The sequence below is a fragment of the Schistocerca americana genome, chromosome 10 (assembly GCF_021461395.2).
Source record: "Schistocerca americana isolate TAMUIC-IGC-003095 chromosome 10, iqSchAmer2.1, whole genome shotgun sequence".
Classification (NCBI taxonomy): domain Eukaryota; kingdom Metazoa; phylum Arthropoda; class Insecta; order Orthoptera; family Acrididae; genus Schistocerca; species Schistocerca americana.
The window spans coordinates 173,458,247-173,474,379 of record NC_060128.1 but is presented as its reverse complement, the minus strand read 5'-3'; the positions used below and the strand labels follow the sequence as shown (position 1 = coordinate 173,474,379).

The 16,133-nt window shown below is 38.4% G+C and overlaps 1 protein-coding gene across 1 annotated transcript in view; it reads right to left on the bottom strand.

Moving 5' to 3' along the window:
- LOC124552651 (DNA topoisomerase 2-binding protein 1-like) overlaps positions 1-16,133 on the bottom strand; it is a 113,393-nt gene that overhangs the window by 17,924 nt on the left and 79,336 nt on the right. The window contains exons 7-8 of the mRNA XM_047126978.1: positions 8,522-8,563; positions 8,208-8,423 (exon numbers count right to left, since the gene is read on the bottom strand). Coding sequence (XP_046982934.1) covers positions 8,208-8,423; positions 8,522-8,563 — 258 coding nt within the window. The remainder of the gene's footprint in view (positions 1-8,207; positions 8,424-8,521; positions 8,564-16,133) is intronic.

Sequence of the window (16,133 nt, the reverse complement as noted above, 5' to 3'; positions counted from 1 at the left end):
ACTTATCATCATAGTTTGACAGGCCACTGTTCCTCATGCCATATTTTTATGAGGGATTTATGATTTCAATACCCTTGTCATAGAAGGCAAAAGCATGTGATTTCTGCTACATCTCCATGCTGGTCTGTAGCTCGTTGTCTGTGCCAAAGTGTTGTCTTCATAGCCAGCGATTCAGGTGAGCAAAGAGATGAAACTCAGAAGAAGCCAAGTCTTGGCTGTATAGTGGGTTATCCAACACTTTCCATGGGAAATGCTGCAGGAATGTGTTCATTGCTCCTGCAGTGTGCAGCTGAACATTGTCATGAAGAACAGAAAGTGTGAAATTTATGTTGTGTGGGGTGCATGAAATCAGGTGAAAAACCCTCAGCCAGCACTCCACACTTGACAGGAGACACTATTGTTCAATGAGCATTCATAAATGAAAAGTGTGACATGCTGTGATAGATGGGTATACTAGAGACACTGAATAACAACACATTTATGCAAAGCTTCACTGGATTTCAGTTGTGGTTTTTATTTCACAACCGACCGGATGCATTAAAAGAAAAAAAGAAAAAAATTAAAACTTGTATTACTTTTACTAAATGCAAATCATATACACATTGTTCCCATCATGACCAGAGCAAATGCAACGAGAAACTGTATTTGTTTTTGACTTTGTGAATCTAAGCACTCCAAACCTTTCTCTCAGCTTCTTACTACTGATCTTTTCTCTACAATTTTTCCTTCCAGTATGTCTTAGCATTACTGTTGGTAAACAAACAATCTCATTTTTAAGAAAAGTAAGTGCTAGCTTGTTAAGTTCTGCTATTGTTTTCCTGGGTCTGATCAAGTTTATCTTACATCAAAGTTCTCCTCTCTTGATTTGACCAAAATCCTCTTGTTTTCTGATTTTGATTGTGAACTTCAGTTCCTCATCCTTATCAGTTCACCTTAGAACATATTCATTGGTTACTCTTTGTGTCCAGGATGTCTTAACACTCATTGATACAGCCACATTTGGAGTGTCTCAATCTTCTTCACTGTTGTCTTATTAATTATCTTGCCTCCATTCTACACAATAGTACTTGTGTTATGTAACATTTATTATTCTTTAAGAGTCTTAGTTGCAAGTTAAAATTACAGTTGGTAAACAAACAATCTCATTTTTAAGAAAAGTAAGTGCTAGCTTGTTAAGTTCTGCTATTGTTTTCCTGGGTCTGATCAAGTTTATCTTACATCAAAGTTCTGTGATACAAGGGTGTGCTGAAAAGTAATGCCTCCAAATTTTATATGTGAAAACTGAAAGTGAAGTCGTCAAAGGAGTTCTTTTCTGGGTGCAGCATCTGGGGACTGTGGGGGAGGAGTGGTGGCGGTGGTGGTGGTGGTGGTGGTGGTGGCGGTGGTGGTGGGAGGGGGGGGGGGGTGAGGAGGGTGAGGGGGGAGTATGGAGGAGCAGAAAAGGAGAGGAGCAGAGAGCTGGAAAGACTGGTGGATGAGTTGGTAGACAGTGGTGCACAATGGAGGTGAGGGACCATGAACTGGGAGGTGGTGATAGGATAGAGCATGTGGAAACTGTGGAGGGTGAGGGGACAGTGGGCTACTGTTGGTTAAGGCTGGGGTAATTTTTGGGAGTGGAGAAAAAAGTGTTGTATGGATAACTGGATCCTCCCCTCCACCACAAGCTTTCCTCGACAGTGTAGGTGGCAGTCATCCCTACAATCCTAGTGAAAGTTAATTACATCAGTGTAAAGGGAACAACCAAGATGATACTCTGAACAATAAATTCAAGTGAAATCAAGACTAAATAAGAATTTGAAATTTTTGTGTATGTGTTACACGCAAATAAATTACTGTATTGAAAACAAGATGAAAATTAGAACAAAAATCTTTTAGAGCATACATTCTATTGCATTGGGATTCTCTATGAAATTCCCAGTTAGTTGTGCATTGAGTGTTGTACTAGAACTGGTCAGTGCACCTTATTTTGTCACATATTGTAGAATATGACACAAATGATTAATTGATAATGGGATCCAATGGTATACAAATTGTAATCTTGCATTTAGTGTAATTTTGGCAACATAACTAAAATTGTCTTATATATTCATAAACAGAAAAGATGAATTTAACATAAAACCTATAATGCACCAGAAAACAATCATTTTTATATTTTTGATCAAACAGTGGGAACTCCAGTAGAAGTATCAACAATGCAGGAAAAGTCATATTGCTACTTACTGTAAAGAAGACACGTTAAGTTGTACACAGGCACAATTAAAAAACACTTACATGAAGCTTTTGGCTACAGCCTTCATCAGTAAAAGAGAGACACATATCATTCATACACACAAGCAAGAACACCTCATGCACCCATGACCACCTACTCCAGCCAAGATTCCGGCCTGAGATGTTGCAGCTGGCGGTCAGAGCTGCATGAGGTGTGCTTGCATGTGTGTGTGAATGATGTGTGTCTCTCTTTTACTGATGAAGGCTGTAGCCAAAAGCTTCATGTAAGTTTCTTTTAATTGTGTAACTTAACATGTCTTCTTTACAGTACGCAGTAATCTGTCTTTACCTGTATTGTTTATACACTACTGGCCATTAAAATTGCTACACCAAGAAGAAATGCAGATGATAAATGGGTATTCATTGGACAAATATATTATACTAGAACTGACATGTGATTACATTTTCACGCAATTTGGGTGCATAGATCCTGAGAAATCAGTACCCAGGACAACCACCTCTGGCCATAATAATGGCCTTGATATGCCTGGGCATTGAGTCAGACAGAGCTTGATGGCGTGTACAGGTACAGCTGCCCATGCAGCTTCAACATGATACCACAGTTCATCAAGAGTAGTGACTGGTGTATTGTGAAAAGCCAGTTGCTCGGCCACCATTGACCAGACATTTCCAATTGGTGACAGATCTGGAGAATGTGCTGGCCAGGGCAGCAGTCGAATATTTTCTGTATCCAGAAAGGCCCGTACAGGACCTGCAACATGTGGTTGTGCATCATCCTGCTGAAATGTAGGGTTTCGCAGGGATCAAGGGTAGAGCCACGGGTCGTAACACATCTGAAATGTAACGTCCACTGTTCAAAATGCCGTCAATGTGATCAAGAGGTGACCGAGATGTGTAACCAATGGCACCCCATACCATCACGCCGGGTGATACGCCAGTATGGCAATAACGAATACACGCTTCCAATTTGCGTTCACCGCAATGTTGCCAAATACGGATGCGACCACCATGATGCTGTAAACAGAGCCTGGATTCATCCGAAAAAATGACGTTTTGCCATTCGTGCACCCAGGTTTGTTGTTGAGTACATCATCACAGACGCTCCTGTCTGTGATGCAGCGTCAAGGGTAACAGCAGCCGTGGTCTCCGAGTTGATAGTCCACGCTGCTGCAAATGTCATCGAACTATTCATGCAGATGGTTGTTGTCTTGCAAATGTCCCCATCTGTTGACTCAGGGATCGAGACGTGGCTGCACGATCTGTTACAGCTAAGTGTATAAGATGCCTGTCATCTCAACTACTAGTGATACGAGGCCGTTGGGATCCAGCAAGGTGTTCTGTATTACCCTACTGAACCCTCTGATTCCATATTCTGCTAACAGTCATTGGATCTCGACCAACGCAAGCAGCAATGTCACGATACGATAAACCGCAATCGCGATAGGCTACAATCCGACCTTTATCAAAGTCGGAAACATGATTATATGCATTTCTCCTCCTTACACGAGGCATCACAACAACGTTTCACCAGGCAACGATGGTCAACTGCTGTTTGTCTATGAGAAATTGGTTGGAAACTTTCCTCATGTCAGCATGTTGTAGGTGTTGCTACCAGCACCAACCTTGTGTGAATGCTCTTAAAAGCTAATCATTTGCATATCACAGCATCTTCTTCCTGTCAGTTAAATTTTGCATCTTTAGCACGTCATCTTTGCGGTGTAGCAATTTTAATGGCCAGTAGTGTATTTTTTATATATTTCAAAATCATAATTGCATTTTAAGGTACTGACATTTAAAATTATTATGACTGTGTTTAATGTTTCCATAACTATTTTGAAAAATAAGTCGAAAGACTTTTCTATATGAATAATTAATCATATTTAAGTTTCTCTGCATGTAAAAAATTGATATGCAACTGCAGCATCTTTCAATGGAAATGTGAGTTGTCATATTGCAGGTCACTCTGCTATGAAATGCTGCATTGTAAAGTTGTTATGGTGCGCTGCTAAGAAGTGGTTGGTTTCTATGCATTGAAACATGATGATTTGTGCTGGCTGGAAGAAGTGTAATTTCTAGTGCTTATTAAAAATTGATGTGACAACAAATTTGCCTGCAATATCTACATTATTTTATTGTACATATTTTAAAATTTAAACCAGACTTCCTCTTACAAGAAGACCAAGCTACTATAACATGAGCAAATCAATAATTTATATATCTCCAAATTGGCACTGAAAGTTAAGTACAAACCATTAACTTTATTTTTCTACTTGCTCTTATGCATTCTAATATACATCTCTTATGCACACATAAGCAAAGCAAAAAACTTCAAAAGTTTGTAAAGTATTAATAATTTGAATATTGTAGTCAACAGAGCAAGGAGGCAGGTTAGAATATGCAGGGTGATAGTTACAAATTTTAATTTGTACCTGATAGGTACTCATGTTCAAATCATTTCTTATATAGACTCAATTTCTACTTCACTTGATTTAAGATATTTGTTTACCGTTAGAAATACTGGGTGTCCATAATTAAAGTTCCAGTTTCAAAATACAGTAGAAAGAGAACCACTGCTCAGAATGACTTCGCATTTGAACAGCATACTACTGACAGAGGGAAATGCGATATGGGAAAAAATGAAAATTTGACCAATGAATGGCACTGTAAGTGTCAGAATATGCACACCAACAGTCGTGTGGTACATAGATTTTCCTCAATTTGTGTCTGAGACTCCTGACATGACTGTCTCCATGGCAGATCCCACACTGCCAGTAATGATCTTTTACAAGAATAATGACTGTGCACCAGCAGCTCTGTGAAAGGGCTGTACACTCAGGTGAAAAAAAAGGGGGGGGGGGGTATTGGTCTAATGTCTGCTAAGGCTCTGGAGAAAATGACTACAAAATTAGAAAAGACAGGCTCTTTTGAAATACAATGTGGCAGATGACAGATAGCAGTCAATCTGATGTCTGTCGAAGATGTGGCTGCAGCACTGCAGGGGAGGTCAAGTTGTGGTGTGGAAACATGCAGTGCATGGGGAATTGCCTGAACATTGGACATGCCTGTGTGGTTCATAAAATCCTTTGAAACACCATGCATTAGTTGTTGTTGCTACTCTATCCTGTGCATGCTTCTTCATCTCCCAGTACCTACTGCAACCTACATCCTTCTGAATCTATTTAGTGTATTGATCTCTTGATCTCCCTCTATGATTTTTACCCTCCACGCTGCCCTTAAATACTAAATTGGTGATCCCTTGATGCCTCAACACATGTCCTACCAACCGATCCCTTCTTCTAGTCAAGATGTGCCACAAACTTCTCTTCTCCCCAATCCTATTCAATACTTCCTCATTAGTTATGTGATCTACCCATCTAATCTTCAGCATTCTTCTGTAGCACCACATTTCAAAAGCTTCTATTCTCTTCTTCTCTAAACTATTTATTGTCCACATTTCATTTCCATACATGGCTACACTCCATACAAATACTTTCAGAAACGACTTACTTAAATCTATACTCGACGTTAACAAATTTCTCTTCTTCAGAAATGCTTTCCTTGCCATTGACAGTCTACATTTTATATCCTCTCTTCTTCAACCATCATCAGTTATTTTGTTCCCAAATAGCAAAACTCATTTACTAATTTAAGCCTCTCATGTCCTAATCTAATTCCCACAGCATCACCCGATTTAAACCATTATCCTCGTTTTGCTTCTGTTGATGTTCATCTTATATCCTCCTTTCAAGAGACTGTCCATTCCATTCAGCTGCTCTTCCAGGTCCTTTGCTGTCTCTGACAGAATTACAATGTCATCGGCGAACCTCAAAGCTTTTATTTCTTCTCCATGGATTTTAATTCCTACTCCAAATTTTTCTTTTGTTTCCTGTACTGGTTGCTCAATATGCATTGGTATTCACATAAAATCACCCATGTTCTTGAGTTGCTTCCTGCTGATTTGCCAGTAAGAGAATCATCCGCTCTGGAATGTCTTGCTTGCATGGAACTGGACAATGAATTGCAGTGGAACATTCTGTGGACAGACAAAGCTTATTTCCAATTCCAAGGACATGTCACTATGCAGAATTGCAGAATACGAGCAACGGAAAATCCACTTGCACATCAGCCAGTACCACTTCATTCTGAAAAGGTGACTGTATGGTGCAGTTTGATGGCATCATTTATCATAGGGCTGTATTTTTTCAAGGAGATGAATCCCGTGGGTCCTATTACCTGTACAGTCAGTGGTAAACGCTGTGAGAGCCTTTCGTGCACCAATGTCATTCCAATCCTTCAACAGTGTGGATGTGTGGGTAGGATCTTTTTCATGCAAGATAGCACTGCTCCGCACATTGCACAGCCAGTAAAGTGGCTGCTGCAGAGGCATTTCAGAAATGCTAGAATTATCAGCCATCATTTCTCTACAGCGTTGTCATCCAGATCACCTGATATTAATCTGTGTGACTTCTGGCTGCAGGGTTATCTGAAGATGTTTTGTGCAGTGCTCCAATCACAAATGTAGCTGAATTGAAGGCACACGTTGCAGAACACACTCTGAATGTGATCCCCCGGAGACAATTAGATCTGTTGTGAAACATGCTGTTTCTCAATTTCAACTAGTGGCACAATATGGAGGACAGCATATTGAATATGTCTTGTGCATCTCATGACAATTAGAAACCAATGTCATTTTTAATTTTTTGCAGTTTTTGGCCCAGGATGATTAAAAAGCGATCTTCCCATCCGATGTGGTATTACCTTGCCGTGGTGGATGGGCTTACCTAACTAACAATACCACAACTGTTGACTACCAATCTTGTATAGTCATGCACATTGAACAGTATGGATGGAGAAATGCAACTCAAACCACAGCCATCATATTGTGATCCATTTGTCATCTGTAGTCGACCTCATTTATGTTAAGACACTTACGGTGTCATCTATTGCCAAAATTTTTGTTAAAACTTTTTTGTGTTCCATGAAATTTCCACCTGCATTAATAATATGCTGTTCAAATTTGATGTCATTCTGAACAGTGGTTCTCTTTCTACAGAGTTTTGAAAAATGAACTTTAATTATGGACACCCTGAACATCACCTCTTATCCCATGGAAATTGTTTTAGTGGTTTGTACCAAACATTTGAGTACTGTCAATTACTCACAAAGAGAGCTTTGTGATTTCTGTAAGTTTTTAACTTGGGCACTTTTCTATGAATGAATCTCCTGTTGTCCACTAATATCTGAATATTCCCACCTATTGGAAGTATTTCTTGTAGTTTAATATGAGCATTTTGCAACACTCTGGAGGAATGTTCATCTTGCCTGGACTGAGAGAAAAAAAAGCCTTTATGTACACACTTAAAGAGTAAGTTATTTTGGTAGTACTTAGAGGAATGCTTTAGTTTTCATTCCAATGGTGCAAGTCTAGGAGGCCAAAACCTTTATTGTCAAATAATTGCCTAGGTCTCACTCTTTCCAATGGGCAGTCTTTTTTATTTATTTTCTCGTAAAAGTCTAGTTTGTAGCCTGATGTTCTCTGTAGCGGCCAGAGACTATTCTTCATGTGTGTGTGTATTTACAATGTCTTTCAAAGCAATGTTAAACCTGTTGAACGCAGCTTACAGTTCAGGTACTTGATTTCAGTCCAACTTAAAAAAATTACCTGAAAAATTCAACCTTATTACATTCACACAGCACACTGACAGGAAAGTCACAAAGCTCTAAGTATGTTTCTGATTGACAGTTATCTAAATGGTCTTCACAGTAATTACTAAGGAAAAAAATGCTGTTCATTCTCAATATCTAGTAAGAATTTGTTGCTTTGACATCCACTATAAATAAAGTGACACATGTATTATTATTTACCTAATCATGCTGATTAGCAGATTATGAGGAACACACACAATAATGGATCAATATAAATTCTCTTCCAACTACTATTATTTTAAACGAATGGCTGAAAATGGTGTTCCTTTTACCTCAACAAAAGTACCTGCTCGGCAACTTGCATCTATGAAGCTCTTGTGTAATATCCATTTCCCAGATGCAATACAAAGCAATAGGTTACAACATGCTGTCTTTTTATACCATCCTGGCCTGGAACAAATGAGATGCGTTGTTGTGGGATCAAAGACAGATTTATACGACACAATGCCACCCAGGTCCATGATCATTTTGACATATGCACGCTTGTCCTGAAATAAATTTAATTCAATAGGTCACAGCTGTGTTCCCTAGCTTGTGTTGGAGAAGAATTAAAAGCACACTTTACATATATAAGTCTGCTACTTACTTTCATGGACGATATCAGTATTTTGGGTGATTGTTTCACTCCCTGTAAAGTAAAAAAAAAACCCAAGTGTACTGCATTCACAATAATGAGAATTTATCTGCACTTAATAAGCAACTCAGAAAGTGCATCATCAAATAAACAGAACATGTAACATATTGTTTTAACAATTAAAGGATCATGAACCTCGTTACATATTTCTGGAGCAGCAGTATCTATAAATATCCTACAGTGAATAACGCGATAAACTTGGATAAATGAAGCAAACCAGAACATTCTGCAGTTAATACATCATTTGGTAAAGCTATCCAGACATTATATGGTCAAAAAACAATTCTTAATTAATTGCAGTGATGCATACTAAAAAGTATGGACCAATGAATCTCCCCAGATTTGACAACATTGATGAGTTGGATGCCTCCAACATGAAAAATGGTAAGTTAGGATATTAATCCCCAACATATTTTTTCCAATCGAAAATTGTATGTCATTGTTAAATTACACATGAGGAGCACCTTTTCAAAATGCATAATGTCACAAAATATAAAATTTGCAGGAGAAGCAAAAAAATGTATGCCGCTAAAGAACTCTATTAATTTTTTTGAATTTTACACAAGATACTCAGGTAGGACCACTGATAAAAATATGTTTATTACAAGGCAATTTTTCTTATTTTACTTTCAATATACAAGGACTTCTGTGAGGGGCTAAATGTGGTTTGTTATGTTCTACTGGACAATATGGCTTTAGCTGTAACCTATTTCAACATACTGTATTTTGTCTAGTTTTCAATAACATAAAACTGGTAAATTATATTTTCTGTTTTGAAAATTCAATTCTTAATATTAAAAAATGCACATAAAAACCACAAGTAGAAACGAAAAATAAATGTGCTTCATTTCCAAAGATAGTGTTAACATTGCTATTTTGCTGCAGCTCTATCCACAATTGCCTAGTAGCAAAAAGCAATTTGCACGAGCCTCATAAAAGTAGTTGAGGTGAGTATTGATTTTCACCTTATTTACCCTTTTGCCTACCATGTATTTATTCAAATGAACTGTTTTCACATCACTGATCCCATTTACAGATTTCAAATTTTTACTCACATCCTTGTAATCAAATATTTCCCAATCTTTTCTCAAAATCCTTGTTTCACCCACTTCTGCATACATTTCCTGGTACATATCTGAGTTCAATATTTCTGAAATTTTGCAGTGTTTCTCTTCTACTCAACCAAAAGCACAGTCACCAGGTAAAAATGATTGTCCTCAATGTGGAGAACCACATCAGTGACATCCTTTGAAAATTCTTTTCTCTTTTAACTAAAAAAAAAAGGCAAAAATGAATGAAAAATATGCATCAACACACTATTATACACTCCATCTTAACAGTAAAAAGTTTTTACATATGTCTTCTGTAATGCTGACAATGAATAGCAGTTGGTCATTTTTGGTGTGTTAAAAGCTTTCACTTTAGTCCACTAGTCTTACATTATAGCTAACATAGCTTAATGAAACCAAATAAAATAATCTGGTGGGCTATATGCAGTCTGATGCATTCATATTAGGGGACAAAATCTATTTGTTGCATCTACTAGTTTTCAGCTCTTTTTGGCGATATTAAAATGTGTTTTGACAATATCTGATTGTAGGCACGTGTGGAGCAGGACATAAAATACACAATTTTATATCAAACTCAATTTTGTCCACCAGTGGACATCAAGCATTTTTAAAAGTTGCTCCTTGTATGTTATGATACATTAATCGTCAGCTAACCCACCAGACACCGAATAATCACACATCATTAAGATCAATTTAATTTATCCAATGTGGAACATTAGCACATTATACTGCAGATAGAGGTTCAATATCTGATAAGTGACAAAGGAGCAACAACAGAAAGCTGCCTATGTACTTGTTAGAAGGAACGGCATGAGAATCCAAAAAAAAGTACAAAAAAGTCCAGATACCTGAAGAGACACTCTTGTATACTTAGTACTCATTTGTGATCACAGATTGTGAGAACTGTTGGAGTAAATATGTACAACATATTGAGAAAGTTCTGTATACACACAAAAATATCCTCTTATCCACACAAACTGTTACACGGGTCTTTTACTTTGAATAATGATTAAAAGGAGGCTGCCAAAAACAAGCCTATTAACTTGAATTTGAAAATCTGGGGTTTATCTCACACTGAACTTTGACAGAAAGCCCATTAAAAATGGTATCTTCAGAATAGTGTAAATAATTAAAGTTCTAATTTTTAGTAAGTGAATGCTGCAATTACTTTCAACATGAGTCTATACTGCGTGGAGGAAAATATGTACAGACATGGTGGACTCTTTATCACCAGCCTGCTCAAAGTTTTTAAACTGTTATCACAAGCAGTTTTTGATGCCATTTCTAAGCTGGGACTGTTCTTTGTGAATACCACTTACTCTGCTACCATAGGAGATAATGAAATTGCCTTTTGTGAGTCTTAGTAAATAAGACAGTGATAAGTAGCTATCAAAGTGAAAGGAGGGCACATTTCAAAATTACAGAAAAGGTTATCAGGAGAAGTAAGTATTGAATCATTCAATCATAACAAAGAATCAACTAGTTTGGTTGGTAACGGAACAGAAACTAAGAAAAATTAGAAAGCCTTAGTTCTGAAGTCTGGCAGAAAGTGCTCCTGTGAGCCATAAATGCTATGTCACATTCTGTGTCCAAGGTCTCAGAATCAGTATCTAGTTTACAGAGAGAAATGTCTGATATGCGCAGCAAAATTGCCACTGTGAAATGAAAGGCAACTAAACAATGACGTTTGAGAATCTTTTGAAATCGAAATTGCATTTCATTTTTTACAAAAATGCTGTTGTGACATTCAAGTTTTTAAACATAATTTGTCTTAGTCAAAACAATGAAACCACGAGATTTAACATAAACAACAGGTGCTACTGTCTGTCCCTACTGTATAGGTAATCCAACATAAGTTGAGTGTCAAGCTACATCCTAACAAGGATGTGGGGAAGGGAAAGAGGAAAAATTCTTGGAGAACATGAGGGAATGGATGTTTAGGTGTCAGCTTGAAAGACTGCCAACTTTTAGCCATGCATGTATCACACATGCAGTCAATCAGGAGCTACATCATGTATTATGATATAGAAAAAAACACAATTTCACGAAAGCCCATTATTCAGACATTCATGTTGAAACACTCCTTGCATTATTTATTTCTCATTGGTGCACATAACACAAGACAATGCCATGCTGCTAGACTGCTGAGGTTGCAGGCAGTTGTAAACAGAAGGTGATATGTATTGAACATAGCTTCAGAATGAAGCTCAGCTTATCTTCACTATGCTGTACATCTCTCTCAGACAGTGACAAGTAGTAAACAGTTGTAAAAAGAAGCCAGGCAACACCAATCACAACCTCAGAATGAAGTTCAACTTGTATTGGGTACACTGTAGAGACACACATACATATGTACGTGCACAATTGTAGTAACATTGTGATTCATCACATGTGCACTACTTTAAATCTTCAGCTCCAACACGTTCCAGCAATTGTTTAAAAAAATCCCTAGGAGGTGCCAGAACACTACTCTGATGCATTCAAACCAAAGTTAACCACCGAATAGCTCCTTCCAAAATTGTCTCTCTGAAGTAGAAGCACTTCTGTTTCAGACCAGCTTCAATCTGAAAGGAGAGAGTCATGTATTTGTTGATCAGTGACAAGCCCACAAAGCATTTCAATATGAACAAGGTAACAACTCAGAAAAAGCTGAGGCAAGAAGCAGGGAAACAGTACTGCAGTCTCAGATTTTAAGATGGTGGTTATCTAACAGATGTAACCACTGGTCAGCATCACCTCACAGTGGGAGGAGCTAGTTCAGATGGTTCTCTCTGAGAAAATTGGGAGGGACACAAGTCCAGGCCTCAAATGCAGGAGGGTCTGTCTGGACAAAGGTGCTCTAATCTTTGTCAGTGATGGAATGGGAACAGTGGATTGGATTAAGGAGATGGCAGAAAAGGTACTTCTGCATGAGGAAGCAACAAAGCTGATCAAGACAGCAGCTAAATTCCTCAAGATCACAAAGATATCAATTTGAGTACCAAAACTTCTTAAGGATGCTCCACCAAAGATCCTGTTCAAGAAAGTATGGGCACAGAACTGTAAGATCTTGACAGAGGATTCGAGGGTAATCAAACACAAGGTTGTACCTGATAATCAAACCTACCCTGAGTCCTCTCCTGGAAAGACAGGAGATGGATGAGGCCCTGATCCAGTATCCCAATTTATATAAAAAAGGTGTATCCAGCCTCGGAAGAACTGTGTGAAAACTGATTTATGCTAGGTATCTTAAAACCTCCAGAACATGCATTTAAGTCGAAAATGGAAAATCATTCATGCCAATGATGGACTTTTGCTAAAGGGACTTAATGACTGTCGGGGCAAAAAACTGTAAGGAAGGAAGCACAAATGCTTACCTTCCCTGTGAGGATAGTACTCCCCTTTCCTGGAGAGTGAGGAGTCTGAGAGACAGCTGCTCATAGCTGAATGAACAGCTGCTCGTCAGTTGTGATGCCAATGCCCACTACCTGGAGTGGGGAAGCAATGACACCAACAGTGGGGGTGAGTACATACTAGAATATCTTCTTGAGAGCAATTTGGAGATATTGAATAGGGTTGGGGAACCTAACTTCAGGAACAGAAGAAGGGAAGAAGTAACTGACATAACTTTTGCTGTCCATACCAATGGGCAATTATGTCAAACAATGGCATGTGGTGTTGGACCATCCGTATCTGACCACATGTATATTAAGTTTGAGGCTGAAATCATTGTTAAACATACCATGGCCTGTAGGAATCCTAGGAAAACAAGATGAACTTTTATAAGAACAACTTAAACATTCACTCATCTGAATATGTAACTTCACCAGAAGATCTTGAGGAAAGGGTAGGCAAAGTGACACCTCATACTTAGAAAATTGTCCAATCCCTATGAAGAGCACAAAGAGAAAGGAATCTTGGTGGAACAACAATGTGGTATTGCAAATAAAGCGTGTAAGAAGACTGTTCAAAGTAGCAAGAAGGAAAAAAACAGTGAGAAAAATGTCAGGAGGCCTTTGCAAAATACAGCACTGTAATTAAGCAAGCAAAACTATCATGCTGGAAGTCATTCTGTGATGCAGTGGAAGGTGAAGTTACTTGCAAAACATCTTGCACATTATCTCTCACTCATCACATGCTAACTATTTAATGAATAAATACTGCATTAAAATTTATTGCTGCCAAAAGTGTAATTTATCAGTCTAGACTAGAATTTCATGAATATTTGTGCCATGTAAGTAAATAATGAGTTATTGTTGCAATTCTGCTGTAAAAACTAAGACCAATCTAAGTACATATATAAAAGGCAATGTCCTGACTGACTGACTGACTCACAAGCATCCAGCCCAAACTGCTAAGGACAGAAAATTGAAATCTGAAGATACTGTTGCTGTTATACTGCAGGTATCATTTAAGAAGGGCTTTTATTGAAGTCCATGCATAAGAGGGTGAAACAGGAAATGGAAGGTTTTTTAAAAATATGTCACTATTAAGACAATTTTGAAGTTAGAACATCAAAAAGTGATATTTCATTTCTTGGTCAGAAATGAAAACATGTGTTTTAGCATTTCAGGAACTACAGCCCCAAAGGGGGTGCTATAGTAGGTGTAAGTGTATTTTTAAGTTTATTTCGAAAATAAATCATTATTAAAAAACTACTAACGCATTATTCCCCCCAAGAACCATGGACCTTGCTGTTGGTGGGGAGGCTTGCGTGCCTCAGCGATACAGATAGCCGTGCCGTACATGCAACCACAACGGAGGGGTATCTGCTGAGAGGCCAGACAAACTTGTGGTTCCTGAAGAGGGGCAGCAGCCTTTTCAGTAGTTGCAGGGGCAACAGTCTGGATGATTGACTGATCTGGCTTGTAACACTAACCAAAACGGCCTTGCTGTGCTGGTACTGCAAACGGCTGAAAGCTAGGGGAAACTACGGCCGTAATTTTTCCCGAGGGCATGCAGGTTTACTGTAAGATTAAATGATGATGGCATCCTCTTGGGTAAAATATTCCGGAGGTAAAATAGTCCCCCATTCAGATCTCCGGGCGGGGACTACTCAAGAGGACGTCGTCATCAGGAGAAAGAAAACTGGCGTTCTATGGATCGGAGCGTGGAATGTCAGATCCCTTAATCGGGCAGGTAGGTTAGAAAATTTAAAAAGGGAAATGGATAGGTTAAAGTTAGATATAGTGGAAATTAGTGAAATTTGGTGGCAGGAGGAACAAGACTTCTGGTCAGGTGACTACAGGGTTATAAACACATAATCAAATAGGGGTAATGCAGGAGTAGGTTTAATAATGAATAGGAAAATAGGAATGCGGGTAAGCTACAACAAACAGCATAGTGAATGCATTATTGTTGCCAAGACAGATACGAAGCCCACACCTACTACAGTAGTACAAGTTTATATGCCAACTAGCTCTGCAGATGACGAAGAAATTGAAGAAATGTATGATGAAATAAAAGAAATTATTCAGATAGTGAAGGGTGACGAAAATTTAATAGTCATGGGTGACTGGAATTCGGTAGTAGGAAAAGGGAGAGAAGGAAACATAGTAGGTGAATATAGATTGGGGCTAAGAAATGAAAGAGGAAGCCGCCTGGTAGAATTTTGCACAGAGCACAACTTAATCATAGCTAACACTTGGTTTAAGAATCATGAAAGAAGAACCCTGGAGATACTAAAAGGTGTCAGATAGATTACATAATGGTAAGATAGAGATTTAGGAACCAGGTTTTAAATTGTAAGACATTTCCAGGGGCAGATGTGGACTCTGACCACAATCTATTGGTTATGACCTGTAGATTAAAACTAAAGAAACTGCAAAAAGGTGGGAATTTAAGGAAATGGGACCTGGATAAAACGACTAAACCAGAGGTTGTACAGAGGTTCAGAGAGAGCATAAGGGAACAATTGACAGGAATGGGGGAAAGAAATACAGTAGAAGAAGAATGGGTAGCTTTGAGAGATGAAATAGTGAAGGCAGCACAGGATCAAGTAGGTAAAAAGACGAGGGCTAGTAGAAATCCTTGGGTAACAGAAGAAATACTGAATTTAATTGATGAAAGGAGAAAATATAAAAATGCAGTAAATGAAGCAGGCAAAAAGGAATACAAACGTCTCAAAAATGAGATCGACAGGAAGTGCAAAATGGCTAAGCAGACGTGGCTACAGGACAAATGTAAGGAAGTAGAGGCTTATCTCACTAGGGGTAAGATAGATACAGCCTACAGGAAAATTAAAGAGACCTTTGGAGAAAAGAGAACCACTTGTATGAATATCAAAAGCTCAGATGGGAACCCAGTTCTAAGCAAAGAAGGGAAGGCAGAAAGGTGGAAGGAGTATATAGAGGGTCTATACACGAGCGATGCACTTGAGGACAATATTATGGAAATGGAAGAGGATGTAGATGAAGATGAAATGGGAGATATAATACTGCGTGAAGGTTTTGACAGAGCACTGAAAGGCCTGAGTCAAAACAAGGCCCTGGGAGTACACAACATTCATTAGAACT